The 24,560-nt window shown below is 41.2% G+C and overlaps 1 protein-coding gene and 2 pseudogenes across 4 annotated transcripts in view; 1 reads left to right on the forward strand and 2 right to left on the reverse strand.

Annotated features, from left to right (window-relative positions):
• APAF1 (apoptotic peptidase activating factor 1) overlaps positions 1-13,649 on the forward strand; it is an 89,956-nt gene extending 76,307 nt beyond the window's left edge. For all 4 annotated transcript variants that reach the window (XM_070789590.1, XM_019961138.2, XM_070789589.1 and 1 more), the window contains 3 exons: positions 794-919; positions 2,695-2,841; positions 9,013-13,649. In XM_070789590.1, the coding sequence (XP_070645691.1) occupies positions 794-919; positions 2,695-2,841; positions 9,013-9,159 (420 nt within the window). In that variant the 3' untranslated portion in view covers positions 9,160-13,649. The remainder of the gene's footprint in view (positions 1-793; positions 920-2,694; positions 2,842-9,012) is intronic.
• On the reverse strand, positions 10,463-11,809 carry LOC109559417 (formin-2 pseudogene; annotated as a pseudogene).
• On the reverse strand, positions 11,825-12,577 carry LOC109558498 (formin-2 pseudogene; annotated as a pseudogene).
• Positions 13,650-24,560: the final 10,911 nt, after the last annotated feature.

Below are 24,560 nucleotides of genomic sequence, written 5' to 3' on the forward strand. Positions count from 1 at the left end.
CGTCACGGCTGTATATTGTCACCCTGCTTATTTAACCTATATGCAGAGTACATGATGAGAAAGGCTGGGCTGGATGAAGCACAAGCTGGAATCAAGATTGCCCGGAGAAATATCAATAACCTCAGATATGCAGATGACACCACCCTTATGGCAGAAAGTGAAGAAGAACTAAGGATAGGCTAGGAATTTCAGTCCCTATTATCTCATTGAATTTTCACTCTACAGGTGTTACTATTCCCATTATACAGATACAGAAACAAGCCAGAGAAGCTCATGTGGTTGTCCTAGGCCAAGGAACTAATAAATTGTGTTGCCAGCACTCCACTCAAGTCTTCTTCACTCTGTAGACCATTTTGCTGTTCTTCCTTTTGAGTCTAAAGAAGTTAAGGAAGCTGTGACTTTGATCTTTATGCTGAAGTTTACTTGAATAATTAAAGGGAAACTAAAATATTAACAAGGTTGCTAATTGGCATTTGGGCCTCTCATAAAAGGTTATAAACTGCTGAATATTAGTACTTCATATGATTGAATTTATGTCTAACTGGCCAGTAAAGAATCTGTCTGCAAGGCGAGAGACCTGGGTTCAGTCCCTGGGTCTGGAAGATTGCCTGGAGAAGAGAATGGTGACCCACCCCTGTATTCTTGCCTGGAGAATTGCATAGACAGAGGAGCCTGGCTGGCTACAGTCCATGGAGTTGCAGAGTCAGACTGATCAACTAATACACACAGCACTCGAGGCAGGGTTTGTAGTTGCTTATTTCTAGATTCCTAAACAATCTGAATTGCCTTCCAGATTTGGAGTTTTGAACTCCTTTCTCCTCTTCATGAATTGAGAGGCCACAAAGGCTGTGTGCGCTGCTCTTCCTTCTCTGTGAACAATAGCTTGTTGGCGACTGGAGACGACAATGGAGAAATCAGGGTAAGGTGTTTGCTGACATGAAAGCACTGTTTTTCTTATAGCTGCGGCTGGTCCTCTGTACCACATCGGGGCCCTTTGTTAATGTGACAGGGAAGCACAGGCTATGGGGTTCTGGTTGGATGAGGCATGCTTTGTTCTGTTTCCTGTGCACGTTGTGTTCACAGCTGCACTCCACTGCAGAAAAGAATTCGTTTTAGAGTTAGAAGCATTTCCTATGTATGTGAGAAGGCAGATGCCCTAGTTATTTGCAGTTGGCTCTCTGCTGTTAGCTTGAGAATGATTCATCCTAATTCTTGGATCTGAACCAAAGATTGTTTTTAGTGGCAGAATTTGAGGAGAATAATTTTTGTAAATTGTTATCTAGATTATAAATGAATTGCAATTCTGCTGTTTTCTGCACTGAAAGGTCTCTTTAGCACTGTATCCATTAAATAGTCAACATTTAGAGTAGGGCCTGTTGCTGTCCTCATGGGGCTCTTTGCTGCTGGTTGTATTGGAAGCACTGGGTGGTTGAAAATGATTGGACATTGGGGTGCTTTGGTAACCAGTATAATTAAGGAGAGTCTTTTTTTTTTTTTTCATGAAAGAGAAATTAAAATTCAAGGAATTAGGTATATAATGTAGAAGAGTGAGACAGTATGCAGTTTGCTGGAACAGAGGCATTATCAGATAGGCCTTCTAGGAAAATAAGATTCTCTTGCTTAAGAACTAAGTAATCAACTAAGTAATCTCTATGCCATTCTCAAAAATATCACACCTGCTGAAGGAGCAGGGCTGCTTTGGGAACATTGGTTTTGCTCTGAGTCCTCATCTCTGGATGAAAGGACCTCTTTATTGGTTATAAGGCAGTGTTTCATTTTTCCAGAAAGCCCTAAAGGTAAAAATTGTCTCTCTTTAAGTGCTATTCAAAAAATTTTCTTTAGTACATTAAAAAAAATTTGTCCACTTGATTTTTCAAAAATACAGGAAAGCAGTAAATTATATATATATATATATATATATATATATCTCTTATATCTAGCTGTCTTACTGAATTCTTTCTAGTCAGTTTTCCATTTGGTTCTCTTGGATTTCCCAGGGAGATATTTACAAATGATGATTTTTATTATTTTCTTTTGCTATTTATGCCTCTGTTTTTCTTATTCTGATGTGTAGTTTCTTTGAAAAATTAGAGTACTGCTGATATATTATCACTGGAAGTAAATGGAAATATTAGTATCTTTTAGTAATTAGGTTGTTTATAGGAGTTCAGTAAAATAATCTTAGTGAATTTTATATGTTTGCTTCCTTACTTTATACATATAAAATATTAAAAATTATACATATGTGTATAAAAAAAACTTACTGGACTTACTGTTTTAAAATATGTGTACTTTAGGTGTTTGTATTGTATCTGTCGTTATTCTAGATCCTAAACTAGAATTCTTTGTTCTTTTGAGGTAGTTTAATTTGTTAGGCCTTTTTTGTTTATTCCCTGCTTCTCCTATCGTACTCTTTTTATTCAGTGAAAGAGTCGCAGTTTTCTAATTAATCACTCTTAAGTCCTTTTGTTATTTTTTTTTTTTTGGAGTATAGTTAATGATAAATATCATAAGTAATGCATTTTAATTGTATATATATTATTTAATTTGAAAAAGAATGTAGTCTAAAAAAATTACTAAGGTATCACTGAATTGTAATTATATTTTTAAGAAAAATTTCCGTATATTTTCCAGATGAGATAGATATAAAACTTCTGAGTAAGCCTGCTAATGAACTGTGTATCACTTTTGTAGATATGGAATGTCTCAAACGGTGAGCTTCTTCATTTGTGTGCTCCGATTTCAGTAGAAGAAGGAGCTGCTACTCATGGAGGCTGGGTGACCGACCTTTGCTTTTCTCCAGACACCAAAATGCTTGTTTCTGCTGGAGGATATCTCAAGGTGAGGGATTCTTAAAGACTGAAGGAAAAGAGCAGCCTGTACCCTACTTGCCAAGCTATTTTCACATCTTGTGTCTCAGTTGGGCCTCATACAACCCATCAGAAAGGAGGGGCAGTTACTATTACCTGTTTTGGGTGTCAAGATGGATCTACAAGGCTGCTTTCCTCAGGTCTTTCGGAAGCTCTGATGACAGTGTTAGGGATATTCTCAGACCAGAGCTCTCATACCACCCCATACAAGTCTTAGATGACCAGAATGACTAGAAAGTAGGGTGTTTAACTGGATTTGATTTCCTACTTTGCTAATTGTGAACTGTGTTGGTTGAAAGTCTTTAAAAAATTTTTTTATTTGTGAGATTTTTTTCTTAAGTATTAGTGGTAATAGTAACAATAATAAAAATAGTAATAATAGTATTATACTATCATTATAGTAGTAGTAGTAATAAAAATAGCAACAGCAATATATTGCTTTATAGTTTAGAAAATGCTTTACTTACATCATCTTTGTAGCTAGCTTTGTGAGACTTAAATTTTATCATCTTTGGTTTGTAGGTGAGGAAAGTGATGTTCATAGAGGTTGTGGATTTCCTAAAATTGCTTAGTACATTTGCTCATACGAACCTAGTATTAGTAAATACTGAGGCCACTGTCGAGTATGTTGTGGTGCCTCAGGGTTGTTTTTGATGCTTGCATCTTTTTATCCGTCCCCTCACTAAGAGTGTACTAAGTGCCACTGTGTGCTGACTCTCCTGTGTGGGACAGAGTTTAAAACTTGGTTCTTGCCTAGGTGGTTGACAGTCTTTGGGGGAAACAGACAGTAAATAAAGTCTCATAAGTGTAAGAGGGGTTCTAGGACATGTCTGCAGAAGGATACTGGAAGCACAAAGGAGACGACAGAGGGTTCCTGGGGAAGGGATGCTGGAGCTGAGCCTTTTGAGTAGCAGTTGGTGTGTAAAAGGAGTTTGAAGATGGTACTGTATATTGTACTGATCGCTTAATATAGAATGCTGTTGAATTAGATCTTGTGATACTGTGTTTTTCTTCCTGAAAACGTTCAAGGGTAGGAGATGATTTTAACTGTCTAGTACAGTATGTGTACTTACATACTGTAGTGTATGTGTACTGTAGTGTAGTGTTGTGTACTTCACAACTGTGCTTCATCGCCCAGTTGCATCTGACTCTTTGCGACCCCGTGGACTGTAGCCCGCCAGGCTCCTCTGTCCATGGGATTCTCCAGGCAAGAATACTGGAGTGAGTTGCCATTCCCTTCTCCAGGGGATCTTCCCAACCCAGGGATTAAACCCAGGTCTCCTGAGTTGCCAGTGGATTCTTTACCATCTGAGACACCCGGGAAGCCCAAGAATACGGGAGTCTGTAGCCTGTCCCTTCTCAGGGGTGAAGGACCGGGAGAACCAGCTGAGCTACTAGGGAAGCCCCCTGGCACAATATTGTTGTTGTTCAGTCGCTCAGTCGTGTCCAACTCTTTGTGACCCCATGGACTGCAGCATGCCAGGCTTCCCTGTCCTTCACCATCTCCTGGAGCTTGTTCAAACTCATGTCCATTGAGTTGGTGATATCATCCAACCATCTCATCCTCTGCGTCCCCTTCTCCTCCTGCCTTCAATCTTCCCTAGCATCAGGGTCTTTTCTAATGAGTTGGCTCTTTGCATCAGGTGGCCAAAGTATTGGAGCTTCAGCATCAGTCCTTCCAATGAATATTCAGGACTGATTTCGTTTAGGATTGACTGGTTTGATATCCTTGCAGTCCAAGGGACTCTGAAGAGTTTTCTCTAACACCACAGTTAAAAAGCATCAGTTCGTCAACGCTCAGCCTTCTTTATGGCCCAACTCTCAACATCCATACATGACTGGAAAAACTATAGCTTTCACTAGACGGACCTTTGTTGGCAAAGTAATGTCTCTGCTTTTTAATATGCTATCTAGGTTGGTCATAGCTTTTCTTCCCAGGAGCAAGCGTCTTTCAATTTCATGGCTGCAGTCACCATCTGCAGTGATTTTGGAGCTCAAAAAAATAAATTCTCTCACTGTTTCCATTGTTTGCCCATCTGCTTGCTATTTGCCATTAAATTATGGGACCGGATCTCATGATCATCATTTTTTGAATGTTGAGTTTTAAGCCAGCTTTTTCTCTCCTCTTTCACTTTAATCAAGAGGCTCTTTAGTTCCTCTTCTCTTTCTGCCATAAGGGAGGTGTCATCTGCATATCTTATATTTCTCCCAGCAGTCTTGATTCCAGCTTGTGCTTCATCCAGATTGGCATTTTGCATGATGTATTCTGCTTATAAAGTTAAATAATCACTGTGAAAACATACAGCCTTGATGTACTCCTTGCCCAATTTGGAACCAGTCCATTGTTCCATGACAGGTTCTAACTGTTGCTTCCTGACCTGTATATAGATTTTTCAGGAGGCAGGTAAGGTGGTCTGGTATTCCCATCCTTTTAATAATTTTCCCCAGTTTGTTGTGATCCATTCAGTCAAAGGCTTTAGTGTAGTCAATGAAGCAGAAGTAGATGTTTTTCTGGAATTCTCTTGCTTCTTTTTATGATCCAACAAATGTTGGCCATTTGATATCTGGTTCCTCTGCCTTTTCTAAATTCATCTTGAACATCTGGAAGTTCTCGGTTCCTGTACTGTTGAAGCCTCGCTTGGAGAATTTTGAGCATTTGCTAGCATGTGAAATGAGTGCAGTTGTGGTGTAATTTGAACATTAGCACAGTATAGATGTTCAAAAATATCTGAATGACTGAATTGAAGTTTTTGGATATATGGCACCTATATAAATGCAATTTTATTTAATGAATACTCTAGCTTGTAAAAAAGAGAAGTCAGAGGGAAGTTTTTAGCTCTATGAGAGGATGTGTGTTGTGATTCATTTTACAAGTTTACATTGAAAGTACACTGTAGTTCACAAAATGTTGCATTAGCCTGTACCTAAATAAAGGCCCATGGGGTCACGGGCATGACTCAGCGACTAAACAGTAGCAGCAAAGAAAGGCACGCCTTTATTTAGTTATTGGGGGATTGAGATACTGTTACCCCTTGTCCTCCTTGAGTGTAGAGATAAACTGCTCCAAGGATAATTCTTAGGGGAGCAGCATTGCTGTTTTTGTGTTGGAAGCTGGGAGTCTTCAGCTGTATTAACTGGTGAAAAACTTAACTGCTCAGCTTTGACATTGAGCTTCTAGAGACCCTGTCTTTTGATGCTCTGGGCCCCATAGAAGACTGTCACAGAATTGTGAGTCTGGCTTACAAGACAGAATAGAGATCAGTGACTAGATAGCCAGCGTTCCTAGAGAAGCACGAGATAAACAGCAGAATCAATGTCTGTAGAGTTATGTCTTGAGCGTGAAAGAACCTATAGCCTATGTATTAAGTCTGTATATTTCAGTGACAGGCTGTTCTTTCTTCTGGTTTGGTTACCAGCATGGTTAAACTGATTATGATATAGCCCAGCCTGCATCTACCCAGCATGTTAATGAGACTATGCAAAAGCACAAAGCAAATTAGAAAGTAAAAAGAAATAGCTGCTGTAGTATCCAAGAAAATAGGCCTTTTGAGTCTGTTTATAACCCAAGCTATATAAATTGAATGTCAGTAAGATAAAGTGTGTATCCAGTAGCTAAAAAGCTCTTAACTTTTAAAATTATTTCTATTTATAAGTTAAATATAATGTGATTTACTTGTGTTATACCACAGAGTACATCCTGTTAGAAAGGCAAGAAATCCACAGTAAGTTATACCTGTGAGGAGAAAGGCTGATTTGAAATATTAAATACATGGTGATAAGTACAGGTTTGCCATTACTTAGAGGCAACAGAATATTAAGTTCAGGAGAATGAGCCTTGGACTGCCTGAATTCAGAGCCTAGCTCTGCCACTCATTAGCTTTGTGATCTTGCATAAGATGATTTCTCATCTATAAAATAGGTGTAATAATAATACCTACCTCATAGGGTTGGGAGGGTTAAAGGAGTGAATACATGTGAAGTACACAGGTGGCACATCGTGTACCTGAGTAAATGTTAGCTATGTTTTTCCGTTTTTAAAAAAGTGAAGTGTAGTTGATTTAGTGTTTCAGTTGTACAGCAAAATGGTTCAGTTATATATATATTTATAATATAGGTGTTGAATATAATTCTCTGTGTTGTAACAGTAGGTCCTTATTGCTTATCTATTTTATATATAGTAGTTTGTACCTGTTAGTCCCCAATTCCCAATGTATCCTTTCCTTTACCTGCTATTTCTAAAAAAAAAATTATTTCTTAGAGCAAATTTAGTTTCACAGTAAAGTTGGTTGAAAAGTACAGAGTTCTCATATACCCCACCGCCTCCACATATAAGCCTCCCCACTATCAACATCCTCCACCAGAGGGTACATTTGTTATAACTGATGAATGTTCATTATCACTAAAGTCCATAATTTCTGTTAGGATTCACTCTTGGTATTGTACATTCTATGAATTTTGATGAATGTATAATGGCATGTCCACCATTGTAGTATTATGCAGAACAGTTGCACTGCCCTAGAAGTCCCCTGTGTAAGTCCTGTTTAAGTGGTTAAGACTCCGTGCTTCCACTGCAGGGGGCATAGATTAAATCACTGGTTAGGGAACTAAGGGTTCCACATGCTGTGTGGTATGGCCAAAAAGAGAGTCCTGTTTAATATTGTCTTTTCATCCATGGTCACATTAATGACTGTGGGGTAGTGTTTCCAAGCAGAGAGGTTTAATAGTGGGAAGGGTATGGGTGCACAAGGTTGGGAAACCAGATATCTGTTCCACTTCTGCCACCTGCTAGCAGTGTCATCCACAGTGACAACGCCTTTCTTCTCTCTCAGCCCTGGCTTCCTTACTTTTAAAGTAAGGCAGTTGGACCAGCTGATCTCTGTGATTTGCCTTTAGTGGCTGTCCTCCGCAGTCTTGATTACACTGCTGTTTTATAGTGCAAAATTGTTAGTTCTGGAAAATTTCAAGTTAGTACATGTAGCTTTACGTAAGTCCACAGGTATGCTTTTACTGGTTAGCATGACCAATAGTGAACATGAATAGTTGATCCAGTCACATGAGCAAGGCAGAATGCTGGGCATTGCCATGGATACAGAAGTGACCATTGCATTTATAATTCTCAGAATCTTGATGTACCTCAGGCCTTTTCAAAAGTTGTTCATGTACATGGTCTCTTGCCTTAGCTGTGATATATATAGGTAAAGCATCATGATCTCCATTTGGTAACAGAATATAAATATTATTATAATCTTAGCCAGTTCAACAATTGGGAGGAGAAAGGAAGGACTTGGTCCGAGTACCTCCTGCAGTTGAATGTTCAGTATTTATTTGGCAAATACATGTATAGACTTTTTAAAACAAATTATTTTTTTATTTTTGGCTATGCTAGGTCTTTGTTGTTGCACAGGCTTTTCTCTAGTTGTGGTGAGCAGGGCCTGCTGTCTAATTGCAACGCATGGGCTTCTCATTGCTGTGGTTTCTCTTGCTGCGGAGCACCAGCTCTATGACACGTGGGCTCAGTAGTTGTGGCTCCTGTGCTCCAGAGCACAGGCTCAAGAGTTGTGGCTTCGTTGCTCCGAGGCATGTGGGGTCTTCCTGTATCAGGGATCTAACCTGTGTCTTTTACATTGGCAGTCAGATTCTTTACCACTGAGCCACCAGGGAAGCCCAAATAAAAAATTTGGTCATGGGCTCTTGAATCACTCCTGGTGAAAGGATTCAGTAGAGAGAACCTATTCTGTTCTGCAGCTCATATTATGAGTAGTCAAGACTACTTGACTACATAGAGGATTGTTCTTGCCATTCTACTGAGGACATGCAGACAGAATTCAGTCCAGCTGTGGCTGTAATGGGCTCTAGGTAGCCTGTGTCTGCAGTTTTGAGTAGGCTGTGTGTTTCTCCATTTTGCCTTACAAGGGGGTTAGTTAGGTGTGGGGTTGCTGTGAGGCACTCACCAGGGCTAATCATGAAAGGCAGACTGGGTTGATGATACTGTATTTAGCATTAAACTATCTATAGACATCTTTCCTGGCATTAGCTTAAATTTGGGAGTAGGAGGGGCAGGGGCGAAGGATCCTGTTGGCACTGCAGATTGTCTCACACTGTAATTACCAGCCTAATAAGAATTTTGTTTTTCTCTGCACAGTGGTGGAATGTTGTCACTGGGGAATCCTCACAGACCTTCTACACAAACGGAACCAATCTTAAGAAAATACACGTGTCCCCTGACTTCAAAACATATGTGACTGTTGATAATCTTGGTATTTTATATATTCTAAAGATTTTAGAGTAAAATAGTTAAGTGGTGATGTAAGTTGACCTCTTTTAATTTTGAATTGGAAAAAAATCCTAATGAAACTCTGTACTTTAACTTTTATAAAGCTGTGAATTGTTTTGTAGTATTGCATTCATTACAAAAGTGTTTGTGGTTGGATGAATAATGTTAATGTAATTTTTCCCAAATGGACATGCCTTTAATCTTGTTTTTCATAATCACCATCATTTTTTAACAGTTCGTCCTTAAGATGCAAATGAAAATGTAAATATGTACCTAGTTATACCATTGGTAAAATTCTCCCTTGCTACATTCAAATTGGTTGACATAATAATGAAAATAATTGGAAGGAAATATATATATTTTAATACTATCATTGGTGCAGGCCATGCCTCAGGGTGGTGGTAGCCTGCTTTCTGAACCACACCCCAAGGGGGTATATACTTCTCCCAAATATAATCTCTGAGCCTATTTACACACCTTAAAATTTGCTTTCAAAATATTGTGTCTATGTGCACAGTTTGCAAAATTTTCTTTAATTCTCTTGATAAGTGAGTCTTAGGTTTCAAAGTTCTCTCTGTGAAGCAAATGTTATGCATGCTGTAGAGAGTAGATTTTGTCGGTCTTCCTTTTTTCCTTAGCTTGTGGCAGCCCCAGGCTGGACCTGGACTCTCAGTCTCTGGACTGGGCCTCTCCTGCTCTGTCTGATTTTTTATGTACCAGACTTCCTGCTTGACTGAACTTAACCTTTCTTAATCCTCACTTTCTCTCTTTTCTTAAAAGTAATTGTTCCATATTTAAATGTTAGTAAATTGGAATAATTGAGGAGGAGCTAATTTTAATCATAAGTTTTAACAACAGACTTCTTCTAAGATACAGAAAATAGTTAATAATAATTTTCTTCTAAATTCCATTTATTTTTAGATGAATGGCATTGCCAGTGCTGTTCTCTTAGCGAATTTCAAGAGAATTCTCTGGTTTTCTACACCATACTGGAAGAGTCATTGTGACTGGAAGATGTCACCTTTAACCTCCCAGCCAGTCTGTTTTCCTTCCCTTCTCTTCCTCCTCCTTTCTCTCCCTCGAAAGTTAATTAAAAAAAGAAATTAGAAAAGATAGTTTTTCTTTTTTTTTATGTATTTTATTTTCATATAAATTAACATTCTAGAAAAAATAGAAACACTAAATACAGTATTGCACATAGCAATCTCTGTTAAATGCCCCATTATATCATTGAAGTTCATATACACATGGAGGGACTAAAGGAGACAGGACGATGGAAGCAGCTGCAGTGACTCATTTTTGTTCTGCTTTTCATTGGTCAGGTTTTCATGCTTATTTTTGCTTTAATTCCAGAGTCATGTCTTGATTTTATTTTATAGAGTGATTTTCCCTTTTTCTGCCTACACACCTCTTCAGTTTGTTTTACTCTTCTTGTAGAATAAGTTTGTTCTCTTTCTTCCAAAAGTCTTTAAAGTCAGAGCTGAATTCATGCCAGATACTGAAGAAAATGGGGACACTTCCTTCTCTCCAATTTTTGGTCTCATGAAGAAATAGGCTGTAGTCTCCAAAAAACACTTATGAGTCTCTGTCAGTGAGTTCTCCTCTGCTTCTTGGTCAATTTTAGCTTGAATGAGAAATTGTTCCATGTTATCTTTGAAAGGCTAAATATGCTCTTTTGAGGACACTTAGTAAACTTTCCCCGCTTCAATTTCACAGGCTCTCAGGTCTTTCTTGAGTTTTCTGAGGTCTTTTTGAAAATCTTCACACTTCATCTGCGAGGCCTGAAAGAGGTCCTGGGATTCGGGCAGTGGAAACACACACTGTTCTTTCCCAGCATCCTCATCAAAATTGCAAATATAATATGACACGATATGTGACAACAGGCTTCTGCTATTGTCATTGCTTTTAACATCTTTCAGCTTGGGGAGAATATCTAATTCAAAACTGTCTGCCTGTCCCCGAGTTTTATTTCCACCATTCATGTAGTTGCCAAAGCCAAGAACCGAACCCAAAACCTGCATAACCCTTGAGCCATGTTTTAATGTCTCACACAACTTCTGTAGCAGCTCCAGTTTGCACCGAATTGAGCAAATGGTTTCTGAAAATGTGGACTGAAACAGGATGCAAAAGACTCACTCTGAAAGTTGGGGATTAGTGACAGTTCATAAAGGAACTGCTCAGGTTTGTCCAGAGACTTGGCGTTTTCCTTGTCTTTGGAGGACTGAATATGCTTTTCAGTTTTTTCCAGTTCAACTGACTGTGCATATCTATTCTCATAGAGAGCTTGAAGGGTCTTTAGGTCAACCACAGAATTGTCCAAGTTCACCACAGCATGTTGTATATCTTTCATATCTAAGTGAAGGCTAGACATTGATATTCCAACTGCTTTGAGACCTTTTGTTGCTTAGTAACTTGACAGCTTAGCCATGGTCTTTGTGATGGTGCCAGAAATGGGTTTCTTCCTTTCCTTGACAGTATATTTAGAAAACAATTCCTCAAATTCATGCCAGATACTGAAGAAAACATTTGGGGACACTTCCTTCTCTCCAGTTTTTGGTCTCATGAAGAAATAGGCTGTAGTCTCCAAAAAGCACTTATGAGTCTCTGTCAGTGAGTTCTTCTCTGCTTCTTGGTCAATTTTAGCTTGAATAAGAAATTGTTCCATGTTATCTTTGAAAGGCTAAATGTGCTCTTTTGAGGACACTTGGTAAACTTTCCCCGCTTCAACTTCACAGGCTCTCAGGTCTTTCTTGAGTTTTCTGAGGTCTTTTGGATGGGTTTTGGGTGAATCTATGGATGGCTCTTCAATTTTTTCCCAAATAAGTGAAGTACAGGCGTCTCTGGCCTGTCTGTGACTGTCAGACCAGGGAAGGAATGCAGGCGGTGGAGGCTGGAGGGATGGCTGTCCATCAAGCTGAACTGATACTCGCTTTGGAGACACGACCAAAGAGATTTCTGAGCAGAACTTGGTCTGAGGTCCTGAAGGCAAGGGCAGCTCCACTGATTCTCCATGTGTGGTCAAGGGTGGGGGCCCACCGGTGGGGCCTCCCCAGGAGGAAGCGCCAGCACACCACCCTCTTCCATCGAGGATGTCCGGATGGACCTGGCCTGTACAGTCCTTTCATATCTGACGTCATTTTCACCCAACCTGAGGGCTTCCAGACCCGCCTCTAGGGCGAGGTATTGCTTCTCCAGCTTAGCTATCCTGGTCTTCAGATCCTCAATGGTCTGCTCCAGCTACTGGATGACAGTGGCCTGACCCTCAGACTTCATGTCACACACTTCCTGTGTCAGCATCCTTAGGCCTGTGTTCTTCATCAGGAGGTTTAGATGGTGGCCAAGCAGCTGGGACTGTCTTGGGAAACTGCCCTTCAATATAATCCAGTGAGTGTGTGGGGTGACTAACTGCAGCCCAGGTGTAAAGTTGATCTTGTCAGTGCAGAGGTCAAAGTATCCTAATGCACAGCAAACGTGGACGCTGCCAGCACTCAAAGATAGTTTTTGACAGGGAAAAGCATATCAGTAATATCAGTAACTAGCTTTTTTGACCTCCTGATTAGGAATTTTATTTGCAGCTTAAATCCAAACATTTTCCCTGAAATATATTGTTAAGTGTTAGTAATAGATGTGGTTCTTACATAAAAAGACAAAATTCAAAAATTTTTGTTGCTGCAACAAGAACTAAATCAAGTGAATATCAGCTTTAATAGTAGGCAAGCATTGAGCCAGTTTCTGTTGTTGGTGCATATTAGTAGATGTGGGGCGGGTAGGGGGATAGACCACTCCAGATGTATTTTAGATTAGATGTTCCTATTTAGCACTTGAGGGAACCGTAAGTAGAGTGAATAAAATACTTTGATTAGATTTGTTTTTGTTTTTTTTGTTTTATGGTGGGTTGAGGAACTGATTATGGACTTACTGTGACATAAGCAAATGTGATGTGAAAATCTCAATTTCATAAAAGAAAATTTCTGTAGTGGCATGTTCTTTGTAGAGTACCCAAATCATAATTTGATTTACATACAGTGTTTAGGAACTCTCTGTTTATAGCTCAGAGTATAACTTTTGGAATTAAGTCACTTGACTATGAAAGTATAGCAACAGATATGCCTTTAAAAATGCCTTGATTGGCCCTTATCTTACAAATAAAAAGAAAAATAACAAGAAAGACCAGGTAACATGAGAGAAGAAGAAGAGCCTTTCAAGGCAGCTTAAGTGGCCAGTCAAGGGGAGGGTTTTTGTTTTTACTTTTGGATGAGCATTTTTCAAACATTTCTCCTTGCTTTATTATTATTGTTTTTTAATTGGAAATACATTGTATTTTGTGTGTGTGTGTGTGTTTTTTTTTTTTTTTTTACATTGGGTATGTTTTGTATGTTTTGAAAACTGTTTTGTATTTGTGATATGCTTACATGATTTTTTTGCCTTGGTATACATTTTAATACATGAATTAAAAATTTTATAATAAAATTCCTAAAATATTTTTGAAAAGCATTTTCAGGTTATTTCAGACTCCTTGCTTGTTCTTTTTTGATCAGAAAACACATATGGGAGATTCTTCAAATTAAAGCCATCAGCCTCTATGCCTTATTGGGTGTAATGCAGTTCTATTGAAATTTTCTGTCTCTTCAGTTTGTCTCTGATGCCCAGTGTGGCCAGCACAGAGAAGATCCTGTAAAGAGAATTCATTCATTCCTTCTTTCATTCAGTATATATTTGAGATCTGCCCTGTGCTTCGCAATTTTGTTAGTATTGGGGATATAACAGTGAGCCAAGTAGAGTCCTTGCCGTCTTGCGGTTGGGGGCTCAGGAGACACAAAAAGTCAAATTTAGTGATTAGCTTGTATGTGAGTAGGGAGAAGGAGGGTTGCAGTTACAGGGGGGGCTGCTCATTCAGGGGGTGGCACTTGAGACCTCAAAGGTGAGGTAGTGAGTCAGGCAGGTGTCTGGAGAGTGTCCCCAAGTGAGGATACAGCAAGTACGAAGGCTTGACATTGGGATGGCTTGGTCTGCTCCAGCAAAGGCAAGGGGGCCACTGTGGCCAGAGAAGACAGAGCTAGGAGCACAGTAGGAGATGCAGCCAGCTCTTCAGGGGGTCTCCCAGGCCAGGGCGAGGACGTCTCGCCTGAGACAGGAGCCAGCACAGGACTGTGAACAGTGGAGGCATTGGACATTAACGTGGCAGTTGAGAATCAAAAAAGCAGGGAGGGAATTGGGGAGACCACTGAGAAGCTTTTACAATAATTTGGGCAAAATGAAGGCGGCCAGACTGGGGTGGCAGCAGTAGAGGCTGTGACAAGCTGAATTCTGGATACATTTTAAAGGTAAGTGTTAATAAGAGTTGCTGATGGAGCAGATAAAGGTTTGAGAGGGACAAGTCAAGAACAATACCAACGTGTTGGCCTCTGACTTGAGCAACTGGAAGAATATAGTTGCCATTTGACTGAGATGAGAAGGCAGAGAAAGGAGCTGACTTTCGGACAAACTAAGTTCAAGGTGAGTGTTAGGCAGCTAAGTGATGTTGAGTAAGTGATTGAAGAAAAGGGTCTGGAGGGAATTCCTGGTGGTCTAGCTTTCACTGCTGTGAGCCCTAGTTGGTGAACTAGGGCTTTGATCCTAACTGGTGAACTAAGATCCCTCGGGCTGCACTCCATCCTCCTCCCCCATCCCTACCCCCCACTGAAAAAAAAGGTCTCGAGTTCATGAGGGGAAGTCTCTGATGGAGATAAAAAGCTGAGAGTCATCAGCCAATTGATGGTATTTAAAACCATAGGATGAGATTCAATGAAATGGATGTAGATAAGACAGAAGAAAGCCCTGTTTTGAGCTCGGCACAGTCTGGAGGTTGGTGAGCTGAGGGACTAGCATACGAGACGGAGAAGGACCAGCAGAGACTAACAATTGCAACCTAGTGTGGTAAGTGCACTGGGCATGGGGTCCTTCACTCTGTGTGCTCTCGGGTAAGATTGCTTTATTGGTTCATTCAGCCACCTGTCTCATCCTCTATGCCTTGAGTATCTACTGTGCCTTGTACTGTTTTAAGCAGCAGTGAAGGCAACAAACACATTTTAGTTTTTGGGGAAAATTGGGGAAATGAGAGAATAAAATACCAGCAGTTGTCTCATCTGTAGAAGTTCCTCCTCAGGATTGTTGTAAGGATCTAATAAGAATGTTCATGAAGTACTTAGTGTATCAGTGCTTGGACCAAGAAAGTGCTCACTGCACATTCCTTGATGTTATTTGGGTCTCTTCAGCTTTCATGTGGCAGCAGGCACTTCCCTAGTTGTGCTCTCTCCTAGCAGTCCTGCCTCTGAGTGATCTTTCCAGACTGCTCATCTTATCGTGTCACTTCTCTTTAAAACCCTGGACCTGCTGTGTTCTCTTGCTTCTGTAGCTTTTGTAGCTGTTCTCACTTCTACAGTGCCCCTCCCCAACCTGGTTTTTGTTCCTAATTCCTCCTTGTCTTTTTCCTTGAGATAACCCTTCTGCTGAAGGCTCCCCTGTCCTCTTGTAGCCCCCTCTTTTCTCTGTCATGGATTTTATTGCCCTGTACTGTTTGCTTAGTGGAGCCCCCATTAGATCACAAACTCCACAAAAGCCAGGTCTGCCAGGTGTTTCATTCCAGTCTGCTGGAAGCCCAGCTTCAGTTGGTGCCTGAGCACCTCTTTGCTGAGTGATTGGAATTCTCGGATACCCTCATGCCCATAGTGCGTTCTTTGTTCTCCCTCTGCACTAGGATGTCACAAGACTGTCAAGATGTATCACATCACCAGCATTTTCTTTATCTTCCTGTTTTAATTTGGCACTTTATTGTGAAGCATCGTTAGGCAAAAGTAAAATTTTACTTCGATAAAAAAGATTTGCTTCCAGATTATATAAAATGAATAAACATATCCCTGGAGTGTTTCAGTTGGCAAGTATGGTGATCTATTCAACATATGTTCTGTGTTGTTATTATAATTTACTCACCAACTTTTAGAGAAGGAGAAATGGTTTTCTAAGAACTCCTAGTCTCTGAAGATGGTACTTGAATGGATTCCCTTGCTTGTAACCCCTGTCCTTCAGACTATAGATATGAAAGTGAAAGTGTTAGTCGTTGAGTCATGTCTGACTCTTTGTGACTCCATGGACTGTGGCCTGCTGGGCTCCTCTGTCCATGGAATTCTCTGGGCAAGAATATTGGAGTGGGTTCATTCCCTTCTTCAGGGATCTTCCCAGTCCGGGGATCAAACCTGGGTCTCCTGCATTGCAGGCAGATTCTTTACTATGTGAGCTACCAGGGAAGCCCAAGACTACAGGGCAGGAGCAGAAGAATTTGTGTCACACATGGGGCTCGTTAGAGACCAGCCCTTTGAAGTCACTTGACATCAGCAGGGACTTACTGCTGAGTCAGATGACATTGTGACTAGAACAAGACTTGGGACATCTTTGTTTCAGTTATGATTCAGGAAAATGAGTCGCTCATGTTCATTGTAAATTCATTTTGACGTCAGGCCCTCAGAACTACTTAACCACATGGAAGTGAAAGAAAATTTCTCTGTAATTTCTCATCACCAGGACTAGAATGAGTATCTTGAGAGGGCATTCTATACCTGAGTTTGGCTTTGGTGTTTCTGAGCATCTGATTGACCAGGAAACATCCAGTGGGTGAGTGCAACCTCATGGACTATAGCCTGCCAGGCTCCTCTGTCCATGGAATTCTCCAGGCAAGAATACTGGAGTGGGTTTCCATTCCCTTCTCTAGGGGAGTTTCTTGACCCAGGGATCGAACCCAGGTCTCCTGCATTGCAGGCAGATACTTTACTATTTGAGCCACCAGGGAAGTTCCCTATCTTCACAGTAGTTGAGTGCCGTTGCAGACGCTACAGTCCTAGTATAAAGGGGAAGAACTACATCCCCCAGAAGTTAAGGCCAGGGACGGAATCTAAACCTGATTTTCTTTTCTTTATGGAAATACCCAGACTCACTAAGCTACACATTGAGTGTTTCAGCTGGGAGTGGATCCTCTTGGGTTCATGGGAGATGAAACGCAGGCTAGGGTCAGTGTGCAGTTCAGCAGCTGGGGAAGACTTAGGAGGTCTGTATTTCTCATTTCTGATTTATTTGCTGCACTCTATCAAATGACTCTCTGAGACATAAATCCTTTCTAGGAGGAAGGAAAAAGGAGCTACTGTTGTTTTTTAGGGCCTTTTATGTGTCAGGCCCCATGCTGGCATTTTTCACACATTATTTAATTAAATCCTAACAACAAGGCTGTAAGGTGTTACATGTTTTCTAGATGTGGAAACAGGTGCAGAGAGGTCAAGTCACCAGAGCCCACAACCAAGGGGTAGAGCTGTGGTCTTGGTCAGTCATCAGCCTCCTCCACAGCCCCTGGGCTGGAGGATCCAGGAGCAGCATTTCAGCTCTGCACTTCATTCATTGTTCATTTCACTCATTCACTCAGAGGTTGTGCATGACTGGTCTTGAGTCCTGAGCTCCCACAGATGATATCGGAGGTAGTCCCTACTCCTGAAGAGCTTCCCCCTCTGCCCCTTTGCTATCCTGGCAATCCATCCCTGTGCCTATAGGGATGGCTCTTTGAAAAAGCATCAGGGGCTGTTCTGATGAGGCCGAAGGAACAGCAGAGGTTGGGAGGTGGGGAGTGGCTTTGGATTTGCCAGCACTTGGCAAGATAGGTGGTGGCCCCACTGTGACCTGCTCCGTGGAGAAACCTGATTCTACTTTGAAGTTTTTAGGGGGTTCATTTCAAATTAGCAGCAGCCCTAGGGTTAGTGGACACTTACGTTTCTTCTGCCATCTTGATTTCGTTTGTTTCTTTTTCCTTTCATTTGAAAAGGTGTCAACTCTCAGAGCCTCAGTTTCCTCCTTTGTCACTAGGGATGACAGCATTTAAGTGACAGGTTTTTGTGAGGTTTGAAAAATATGTCAGACATCTGACACAGGTCTCAGCAGTGTTAGTCATCTTTTGTCCCGGTTGCCACCCCTCTTGCTTTGCTGCCCACACTTCCTTGGTTTGCAGACTGGGATTGTGTGGCTTTTGCTCTGTAGAGCATGCCTCTCTCCAGATATCTCTCCCTCCTGGTGGATCTGTCCTCGTGGCTGTTAGCTCCCAGAGACAGACCTTGCTCAGCAGGAAAGCTGTTCCAGACTTTCTGGGATATTCCTGCACACATCAAGTGGTGGAGGATTGGGATTGAGATTGGAAAAAAGACCTTGATCCAGCGGCTTTGCTTTGACCTGTCAAATGGATCCAAGTCCTGGCTGTCCTACCGTCCCAGCTGTGTGGGCTTCAGCAAATTGTTTAATCTTCTCAAGGCACTACTTTCAAGGGAGCCTCAGATGTGGGGAACTTCTCTGTGGGCTGCCCAGCTTCTCAGGGGATCTGGAGGACCTGGTCTACAGGAGTGAAACTTAGCATCAGTCAGTTCAGTTCAGTCACTCAGTCATGTCCGACTCTTTGTGACCCCATGAGTTGCAGCACGCCAGGTCTCCCTGTTCATCACCAACTCCCAGAGTTCACTCAAACTCACGTCCATGAAATCGGTGATGCCATCCAGCCATCTCATCTTCTGTCGTCCCCTTCTCCTGCCCTCAATCCCTCCCAGCATCAGGGTCTTTTCCAATGAGTCAACTGAACACCCAGGACTGATCTCCTTTAGAATGGACTGGTTGCAGAAACTTATCATACTTTGCTGTATAAAACCTCAAACCCAGGTCTCACTCCAGACCTTGTTAACTCAAAATCCCCAGAGATGGGACCCAGGCATCCATATTTTTGAAAGTTCCCCCAGGTGACTCTACAGTACAGCCGTGGTTGAGAGCTTGTACCCTCAGCTCTCGCCCTGGATGGCCTACCAACCCGTTGCCAGTCTCACTCTTGAGCTACAGCTGGCTGTGCCTGTGATGTCTGCTTCTGCAGCGTGCTCTCTACACATGCTCTGTCGTGACTCTCTCAGGAATGGAATGTCCTCAGCAGCACAGACGTTTGGTGTGTTTATTAACACAGCTCAGGGGGATGTTTCCTGCTTGGATTTGATGGCTAGCTTACAGAACGACTCTGCCAAGGCTGAATTATTGTCATTTCCTCCTCCAGTCACTGATTTCTCTATCTAGGTATTTCACCTGTGTCTGCTTCTTTCACCTTTTACCTAGCACTGTGACATTACCATTGTGGTAGATACTGTCAGTGGCCACCCTAATATTCAGTCTCTCCCTTTTCCTAACAACTCCTGTATTCTTGCCAGCTTCAGTGTGCTCAGCTAAAATCTACAATAGATATATTTTCTAACTGCTTATCTTGGGGTGGTGGATTAAGCAGAGATGTTAGCAGATGTTAGCAGAACTTGTAGGGTGAAACTTCCAGGAAAGCTCCTGAAAGATTGCCTTACTCAGTTGTGAGGCAGGAGCCCTTTGGTCCTTACCATCTTTTTTTCTGTCTGAAATGTGGATATGCTGAATGATGCTCCAGCAGCTATTGTGCTCATGAGGTGACTTTGCAGATGGATGCCCCTAGCTAAGGATGGCAGAATAGAAATACAGAAGGAACTTGGGATTTTGATGATAATTGTGGAGCTGCTATTCCAGCCCTGTACTATTTATCTCTGAAGTTCATATTACATGAGAAGAAATTCAACCCCTCCCTTTGTTAAAAAAAAGTTATTTGGTTGCCTTAGGTCTTAGTTGTGGCTTAGTTGCTCTGAGGTATGTGGGATCCTAGTTCCCTGACAAAGGGCTGAACCTGCATACCCTGCATTGCAAGGTGGATTCTTAACTACTGGATCCCTGGGAAGTCTCCCCTCCTTTGTTTTAAGAGAGTCTTATTTCTGGTCTTTGATACTAGTCCCCGAATTTAGTTCTCGATACTGCCTGACTCAACACTAGCATATTGGGCTTTTTGGTTTTTGTTTTTATCTCAGAAAACTGTATTTTTAAGGAGTGGAGAGAAATCAGCCTGTCAAAGGTCAGAAAACAGCTTCTTGTATGTGTGAGATAAGTTGTCTCAGTTGTGTCTGACTCTGCAATCCTATGAACTGTAGCCCACCAGGCTCCTCTGTACCTGGGGATCCTCCAAGCAAGAATACTGGAGTGGGTTGCCATGCTCTCCTCCAGGGGATCTTCCTGACCCAGGGATCGAACCTCAGTCCCTTATGGCTCCTGTGTTAGCAGGCAGGTTCTTTACCCCTAGTGCTGCCTGGGAAGCCCTGATATTGCTTCTTACTTGGGGGCATCTCAGCTTCCCTGATCACCTGTCTTACTGACAGGAGGCAGCAAGGAGGAGAACTGCAGACCTCCCAGGGAGCAGCTTTTGGGCATTTGATTGAGGCACCGAGACATCCAGAGGACAACTGAGTATTGACTATGGATAGCTTTGAATGGCTTTTCTTTTTTAAAGATTTATGTGTTTTTATTTATTTTTGGCTGCACTAGATCTCCGTTGCTGTGCGGGATTTTCACTAGTTGCAGTGCATGGACTTCTCATTGGGTGGCTTCTCTTGTTGCCAAGCGTGGGCTCTAAGTGCACAGGCTGCAGTAGTTGTGTGCTGTAGAGCGCTAGATCAGTTGCTCTGCTGCATGTGGGATCTTCCTGGACCAGGGCTCGAACCCGTGTCCTCTGCATTGGCAGGCAGATTCTTAACCACTAGACCACCAGAGAAGCACCTGAATGGCTTTTATTACCATGTTGTGAACTGACTTTGGTTCTTAAGAGTGGCTCCATGTCGGTTCACTCTTAATCTCAGTACTGAGACATCACTCCAAGCTTTCCTAAATGGTAGGACTTGCAAGATGCATGTTAGTTAGTGCCTTTGGGCTTGTGAAGTAACAGCTCCTTGGCCATCTGTAGACCTCAGTGGCTGCACTGCCACCTTCGGCTGGGGTAACCCTCCTGGAGCCGTCAAATAGAGAATCTCTATTTCAATCTGGTGTGTGTAAGTCTTTACATCACCAGTCATTAATCATGCTTGGAAAGTTAAAATGCCCATGCGGCTTTTACAAATATAGGTCTCCTGGGTTTTGGAGAGAAAAACAGAAACTGTTTGGATGATAATTTGTAGCTATGATTATTTATGAGTGACATACAGAGTACACTGTGTTGAGCTGGGAATAATCATCTTTGCACTACCAACTCTAAGTGAAATGGAGCTGTGGTGAGTACAGAGTGAGCTTTTGGTCAGAGGATTGACTTGAGATGAAGACAGGAAGCAGTTAAGTGGAACTGGCATTTCCCAGGTCAGCACCAAAGTCTTTGGGTTAATTCCACTGCAAAAATAAGTCCTGGCTCTTGAGTACTAAATGGAATCTCACAGGATGCAGAATGGTAATTGGGCAGTAGACCTAATGAAATTCCTTTCTCTGGGAAGCAGGACCCAGTTGCTGGGGCCAGCTGGATGGAGTGTGGAAGAGGCTGATGGAGCCTAGGTTCAGGAAGATTCTGTGGGCCTGTGATGGCTGGTTACCAAGTTTTAAGAAATGTGTTTATAACCGTCAGGTTGCTTAATTTTCATAGGAAACATACTTAGTGAATAGTTATATAAAAAGAGAACTGAAAAACTTAATGTCTTTAAAAAAAAAGGGGGGGCCTTCCATACAGACTTATGAACATGGTCATGGTATTCCAGTTCTGTGGAAAAAGAACTCTGGTGGCTAGCCCACTTATCAAACTTTTATTTCTTTTCAGAAATAGCTTAGGAGCAATGCTGCTTGGGGTCCAAGTATGAATTTTCACTGATTTCTGAGAATTTGGCCATGTGTTCTCCATCTAAGCCTGTCTTCTGCCCCATGATATCCAAACATTATATGCACTAGCAATATTCCAAGTATTTCAGCAGAAAATCTGGTATGTCTTGAGAAAACTCACTTCCATGACTTATTAATGAACTAACTAGACATAATTTTCATTGGGTTCATTTACCCAAATTTATCATAGACTATCATTTAAGAAAATAAATGAAGTAAAAGAATTGAAGTCTTTTTTGGAATAATACCAACATTCAAATGTCTCCACCCCCCATGGATATTTCAGTTGCCAGTGTCTCAGATTCCCCCTTCAAGAAAATTAAGTGCAAATCCCTTTAATACACGGGCTCGCTGTCTTCTGTTTGTGCCCCAGACTTTCCTCCCTCTGCCTGCCCTGTTGCGTGACTAGTGGTGCCTTGTGTAGACTAAATCAATGGGCACCTTGCCCTGTGGCTTCCAGTTGGTTCAGGTAATGCAGGGTGGAGGGTGGAGAGTGAGATCTGGGTATTTTTTCTTTTTTTTTTTTAAACTTGAGTATCATTCATTTACAATATTGCATTAGTTTCAGGTGAACAGCAAAGTGATTCAGTAGGTATATACACACACATAGATACACTTTTTCCATCACATAGGAGGTTATTGCAAGATACTGAATGTAGCTCCCTGTCCTTGTTGTTTATTTTCTATATAGTAGTGTATATCTGTTAATCCCATTATCCCTTTCCCTTTTGGTAACCATAAGTTTGCTATGTCTGTAAGTCTGTTTTGGTTTTGTAAATAAGCTCATATGTATCATTTTTTAGAGTTTACATATAAGCGATATCATAAGATGCTTGTCTTTGTCTGACTTCACTTAGTATGATAATCTCTGTGTTTATCCATGTTGTCACAGGGAATTCTCTGGTGGTCCAGTGTTAGCACTCTGTGCTTTCACTGCTGTGGGCCTGGGTTTGATCCCTGGTTGGGGAACTAACATTGCACAAGCCATGTGGTATGCCTCTCTCCACCTAAAAAGGAAAATAAAAAATCCATGTTGCTGCAAATGGCATTATTTCATTCTTTTTTTTTTGTAGCCAAGTAATATTCCAGTGTGTGTGTGTGTGTATCATATAATTTTTATCCATTCATCTGTGGATGAACATCTAGGTTGCTTCCATGTCTTAGCTATTGTAAATATTGCTGCTGTGAACATTGGGGTGCATGTATCTTTTTGAATTAGTTCTTATATTTCCCAATAAATGCCCAGGAGTGGGATTGCTGGATCATATGGTAACTTTTAGTTTTTTAGGGAACTTCCATGCTTTTTCCATAGTGACTGCACCAATTTACATTCCCATCAATGGTGTAGGAGGATTCTCTTTTCTCCACATCCTCTCCAGTAATTTATTATTTGTAGGCATTTTCATGATGGTCATTCTGACTGGTGTGAGACGATTCCTCATTGTAGTTTTGATTTGTGTTTCTCTAATAATTAGTGATGTTGAACTATTTTCATGTGCCTATTCCATCTATATCTTTTTTGAAGAAATGTTTATTTAGGCCATCTGCCCTTTTTTTTTTTTTTTTTGGGATCAAGTTGTTTGTTTTTTGATATTGAGTTAGTCTTTTGTATATTTTGGAAATTAATTCCTTGTTACATCAATTTATATTTTGCATATATTTTCCCCCATTCCATGTTTTTTCTTTTAGCTTGTTTATGGTTTCGTTTGCTGTGCAAGAAAAAGAAAAAGAAATGCAAGAAGATAAAATGGTTGTCTGAGGAGGACTTACAAACAGCTATGAAAAGAAGAGAAGCGAAAGGCAAAGGAAAGATATACCCATTTGAATGCAGAGTTCCAAAGAATAGCAAGGAGAGATAAGACAGACTTCCTCAGTGATCAATGCAAAGAAATAGAGAAAAACAATAGAATAGGAAAGACTAGAGATCTCTTCAAGAAAATTAGAGATACCAAGGGAACATTTCATGCAAAAATGGGCACAATAAAGGACAGAAATGGTATGGACCTAACAGAAGCAGAAGATAGTAAGAAGAGGTGGCAAGAATACACAGAAGAATTACACAAAAAAGATCTTCATGACCCAGATAATCACAATGGTGTGATCACTCACCTGGAGCCAGACATCCTGGAATGTGAAGTCAAGTGGGCCTTAGGAAGCATCACTACAAACAAAGAAAGGTAGTGGAGGTGATAGAATTCCAGTTGAGCGATTTCAAATCCTAAAAGATGATGCTGTGAAAGTGCTGCACTCAGTATGCCAGCAAATTTGGAAAACTCAGCAGTGGTCACAGGACTGGAAAAGGTCAGTTTTTATTCCAATCCCAAAGAAAGGCAATGCCAAAGGATGTTCAAACTACTGCACAATTGCATTCATCTCACTTGCTGGCAAAGTAATGTTCAAAATCCTCCAAGCCAGGCTTTAACAGTATGTGAACCATGACCTTCCAGATGTTCAAGCTGGATTTAGAAAAGGCAGAGGAACCAGAGATCAAATTGCCAACATCTGTTGGATCATTGAAAAAATGAGAGAGTTCCAGAAAAACATCTGCTTTATTGACTATGCCAAAGCCTTTGACTGTGTGGATCACAATAAACTGGAAAATTCTTCAAGAGATGGGAATACCAGACCACCTGACCTGCCTCCTGAGAGATCTGTATGCAGGTCAAGAGGCAACAGTT

This window comes from Bos indicus, chromosome 5, assembly GCF_029378745.1.
Source record: "Bos indicus isolate NIAB-ARS_2022 breed Sahiwal x Tharparkar chromosome 5, NIAB-ARS_B.indTharparkar_mat_pri_1.0, whole genome shotgun sequence".
Taxonomy (NCBI): Eukaryota; Metazoa; Chordata; class Mammalia; order Artiodactyla; family Bovidae; genus Bos; species Bos indicus.